Source organism: Myxocyprinus asiaticus, chromosome 5, assembly GCF_019703515.2.
Source record: "Myxocyprinus asiaticus isolate MX2 ecotype Aquarium Trade chromosome 5, UBuf_Myxa_2, whole genome shotgun sequence".
Taxonomy (NCBI): Eukaryota; Metazoa; Chordata; class Actinopteri; order Cypriniformes; family Catostomidae; genus Myxocyprinus; species Myxocyprinus asiaticus.
The window spans coordinates 35,367,712-35,372,634 of record NC_059348.1 but is presented as its reverse complement, the minus strand read 5'-3'; the positions used below and the strand labels follow the sequence as shown (position 1 = coordinate 35,372,634).

The window sequence follows — 4,923 nt, the reverse complement described above, 5'->3', positions numbered from 1 at the left end:
GTTTACAACACTATTAGAATTTCTGTGCACCTTGAAAGATACATGTTGCATCAAAGTGAAACAGTTCATATTAATAAACAGGTTATGTGGAAATGTATGGGATTTTCTTTGCTCACATGCTCAGTTATCTAGGTCGTTAGAATTCAAAATACTTTTTCAGTGTTGACTTTTGAAATGCATGTGATTGGTGTGTGTTTGTGTCTGTTTTGTACTGAGTGTATCTGTGTCTCTCCACAAGACCCACAGTGAGTAAACCAGACAGATAGTGTATGTCATTGTCACAATGGTTCTTGCCACAATACATGTATTCTAAGTGGGGCAGTCTGGCAAATTTGTTTTGGAAGTAAACAATCTCTTAGTAACCCCCCATATTAACCGACACAATCCTTGGATACATATCATCTAAACAATATCACAATGAATGATTGAGAAAATATGATTACTGTATGTCAACTCTGTCTTTTTAGTGTGTGTTTGTGTATACAGCATGCATTTGTGAGAGAAATGGAAAGAGACTACATTAAAAATCATTATATATCGAATACAGTAGTTCGAGTCCTGGAGGCTGATTAAGATTCACAATAAAGCACAACTATGGCCTCTTCACCAAGCTACTATTTGTAACACTGCACAACACCCATAGCTGATTGTTATTTTTGTTGTATAGTAGCATTCTGTGTGTCTATTTGTGTACTTAATATTTTTATTATAAGGTAAAATTATTCTTTATCATTATATTATTATTTTAAAATAAAAGTAATATGGCACCTGGAGCTGTGCCATAATGTAAATATAGTCACTCCTCTTTGCGTCATGTCTAACAATGCCATTCAGTCATGATTTTATTCACAATATAGCATGGTCTCTTGTACATTATTGCTTAAAGGTATACTAATTCTTTGAATATGTTGCTGGGACTTACACTGACACCTAGGGGCATGGATGCAGCATAATTCAAACTCATTCAAAGTTTTCAGTTACTGATGCCATTGTAGAAATTCAGCATTCACAGTTAGGCATGATTAATTTAATCCATGAGTTAATGTGTCCATTAACAGGTATTCAGCTGGTCATATGATCCCATCATGGCTGCCAACATGAGGGGAACATCTCCATGTAGAATAAAACAGCTTTTATAAAGTCACTGATACGACTAGAGTCTTCATCTCATGTGAGTCATCATGATTATATTAATATAATTAATAGTTTCAAAATTACTAATTCATTTGGTTGTAAAAAGTTACTAGTGCATGTTATATGCAAAAATAAAAATAGTCAAAAAATTAATAAATGCAGGCTGTTCATCAGGTTAAGTATTTAATATTTTGTTTTAAGTTTTACAAAATGAGCAGCAAATACTTGTTCACACTGCTTTTTTTTCACATCACACCAAAAAGTACCAACACAAAGAAAACCATGGATGTTCAAAACTGGCTTTAAGTAAAAAAATAAAACATTCACAATTATAAATGTGCAGCTATGAAAAAATTAAAAAAAATACACACAAAAAATATCATATAATACCTTTCATAAACATTCCTAACATTGTTTAGAAGAAAAACATATATATTCAGAAATTCAGTGCTCATACATGACATATTATATTGTTATACAACATGTAGATAAACTGGAAAATGGTTTATCTATTAATTAATGCTGAACAAGAGATGGAAAGTACTGTTACAGTTAAGTGAGCAAATCAGTAACCACACACTCTCCCTGGGGAAACAGTGTTAATTTATTCACACACTGCACAATTACTTGATCTGGTATCAACATTCATATTAACAGCCCAGTCAAACAAAGAGAACTCTGTCATTCCATATTCAAGGTTGCAGCCATCACATTGTGGTGAACAGGTTATTTCACTATCTACAAGACAATGTTTCCGAGCATGTTAAGTGCTCCTGTGGAACTATGGCCAACCTCAAACTTCTGTTCTGAAATTCAGATGCCAAGTACATGCAGAAAAACTGGAGCATATGCTAAGCCAGCCTCACTGAGAGTGTTCTGAGACCATTCACAATGAGAGAGCATTGGTGGTCTCTGTGTCTGACAACACAGAGGAGCGGTGCAGGCTTCCCTGCAGCTTGGACTTCTTGAGGGAAGGAAGACAGCCATAGTTATTGAAAATACGAAGCATGTCCTTTCGGAAACGCACTCCAATGAATGCATAAAGGAACGGGTTTAGGCAGCTGTGCATGTAGGCAAGACTCTTCATGACTTGGTTGGCAATATCAAAGCGCTGGACCTCTTCACAGTCTGTGATGGTTGTATTGGCTGCCTGAGTGGCTTCAAAGACTAACATGCTGTTGTATGGGAGCTGAGAGAGGACAAACACAGCCACAACGACCAGAATGACACGCAGGGCCTTGTGCTTCTGAAAGTTTTTGGTCCTGAGCAAGGTGCGGATGATAATGGTGTAGCAGAAGATCATCACGATGAGAGGAATGCAAAAGCCCATGCAGATTTGAAGAGCCAGGACCAGGATTTTGGTACGATTGTTTTCATTGTTCCAGTAAACCATGGAGCAAAAATGATTGCCCTCTATGTCCTCTTTGGAGCGGGCAAAGATAAACTCTGGGATTGCCAACAAAATAGCCAGGAGCCAGACCAAAACACATATGAGTTTGCTGTACAAAAGACGAACCCTTTTGGAGTTCTGTGCCTTGGTAGTCTGGACGATTACTATGTAGCGGTCAACGCTGATGCAGGTAAGCAGAAACATGCTGCTGAAAAAGTTGGTCTTGTATATGGCAGAAACGATTTTGCAGAGGGTCGAGCCAAAGGTCCAGCCGTAGATGGAGTCAGCAGCCCAGAAGGGCAGAGTGCACAGGAAGAACAGGTCTGCCAGAGCCAGGTTCAGAAGATACACATCCGTCATAGCCTTCAGACGGTTCTGAAAGTGTGTGTATATCCAGACCACCATTGAGTTGCCAATGGCTCCCAGAATCACAATGATCCAATAGAAAGCAGGCTCATAGAACATTCGGAACTGTCTAACTGCTGCCTTGTCACACAATGTTGCATCATCTTCATAGTCACCTGTAGGCGTAGAAGATTCATTGTCATAATCCTGTGAAATAAAGCAAAGCATGTCTTGTTAAGCTCTGTGCCTATTAACTCCCATACATTTAAACTACATTTCATTTAGTTGGGCATTTTGTTTCAAAGATGCAAACAAACACTGATTACCAAGAGTTGTACAGTGGCTCTAAAAAGTATTTGGACTCTTAAGCATAATTAAAAATGTAGCAGTGTCTTTGCATTATAGAACAAAATGTCAAACCAGTGGTTTTATATGACATAAAGATAGCACATACTCTTGTCAAGCAATGTTTTTAGATTGTTTGTTAGATTGCAAATGATACTAGATAAACAGTTAAAAGTTTTGTCAAACTGTGTGCATCCAAAGAAAGAAAAGTTAGTTTTGAGAAATGGTCTAGTGTCATTTGCTTGCAGATGCCACTTGGTTTTATATTTTGTGTCTAATGCAATGACATTTATAAGTTTGACTAAGGTGTTCTGTTCAAAAGAGTCTTGTTGCATTTTTTGGCACTTGTATATAGTTTGCAGTGCTTCATACAAATATTTGAATATTACTTACCCATTCTGGAGCTGACGAAGTAAAGGCGGCCACAAATTCTGGAGTTGGCGTAGTGAATGCGGTTACAAGTTCAGTTATGTTCATCATTGATCTTTGTTCTGAAATCAGCAAATATAATACACATCAACAATGAGTCAGGTCTATCACACTGAAATACACAAACTATTATTATGTTCACAGTTACAGATATCCAAAAAAAAAAAAAAAGGATTGTGCTTATCATTACAAAATCATAAGCACTTTTAAATCTGCTCTATATGTGTTAAGTTAAGCAATTAGCAACCTGTTCCTAAATATTTTGTAATATTTTCTGTTGTTAAGCCAGTAGCCTACTTACTTTACTGTCTGGGAGACAAACAGGTAATATTAATACAGATGAGCTGCTGTCTGCTATCTTCCCAACCACTAAGATCACTTTCACGCTGTGTTTGGCACTGTCTGGAAAAAGTCTGTTTTGCAGAAGCTTTTAAGGTTTGAGGTTTAACCACAGTGACGCACAAGAAGCAACTATTGAACTCGTCTACACTTTTTTCTTTCCCTTCATAGTAGTGTCACCTCCAAACACAACATCCAGATCAGAAATATTTATTAATATATCCATTTTGTATTTTGTACACAGTGTATTTTTATTGTATACAGTCTTCTTATTTTGTGTATACTGTATGTTGTATATTATTATTATTATTATTATTATTATTTTATTTTATTTATTTATTTATTTATTTATTGTATACAGTCTTCTTATTTTGTGAATACTGTATATTGTATATTATTAGGTGTATATTGTGTTGTGGAACAGATATGTAAACTGTGTTATGTGTATATCAGATGTTTATTGTAATTGTCATACTGCTATGTTGCTTGGAACCGCACCAAAGACGTTCACCCACTGTTGCACTTGTGTATATGGTTGAGTGACAATAAAGGGATTTGATTTGATTTGATATTTCGGCTGTCTCAGTTGTTTCTGTCTCTTCATGTAATCCCAGACTGACTCAGTGATGTTGAGATCCAGGCTCTGTGGGAGCCATACCATCTGTTGTAGGACTCTTCTATTCTATTCTATTCTATTCTATTTGCAAAAGGAATGTTTGGAAGTCTAAAATTGATATTTCCTGTTGACACATTAAAGCTGAAGATATAAATAACCATCTTAAGACAAATATTTTTGTGAAACATCTTATGTGCCTAAGACTTTTGCACAGTACTGTAGTTTTAGCTTAGCAGCACAGTGCAATTTGTATAATTTAGTGTGTGAAAGTGGTCTCTAGTTTCACCCAATCTATTATGCATTTTTATTTGTTGCTCTACTCAGC

General features: G+C 36.2%; 1 protein-coding gene across 2 annotated transcripts; it reads right to left on the bottom strand.

The window, feature by feature from the left end:
• Positions 1–1,304: 1,304 nt before the first annotated feature.
• On the bottom strand, positions 1,305–4,070 carry ccr9a (chemokine (C-C motif) receptor 9a). Of its 2 annotated transcripts, none has more exons than XM_051698867.1 (3): positions 3,945–4,070; positions 3,608–3,705; positions 1,305–3,076 (listed from the first exon to the last, which is right to left on the bottom strand). In XM_051698867.1, the coding sequence occupies exons 2-3, from the start codon at positions 3,692–3,694 to the stop codon at positions 2,021–2,023; spliced, it is 1,143 nt and encodes a 380-aa protein (XP_051554827.1). In that variant the 5' UTR covers positions 3,695–3,705; positions 3,945–4,070; the 3' UTR covers positions 1,305–2,020. The 2 variants fall into 2 exon arrangements, with proteins under 2 accessions (XP_051554827.1, XP_051554828.1); XM_051698868.1 differs by having other exon boundaries at positions 1,305–3,045; positions 3,945–3,959.
• Between the last annotated feature and the right edge of the window lie 853 nt (positions 4,071–4,923).

Bases quoted from the DNA above. Each gene is read 5' to 3' on its own strand.
- ccr9a (XM_051698867.1), bottom strand. From the start codon at position 3,694: ATGATGAACATAACTGAACTTGTAACCGCATTCACTACGCCAACTCCA. The intron at 3,077-3,607 runs GTAAGTAATATT...TTTATTTCACAG, and splicing joins CTTCGTCAGCTCCAGAATGG to GATTATGACAATGAATCTTC.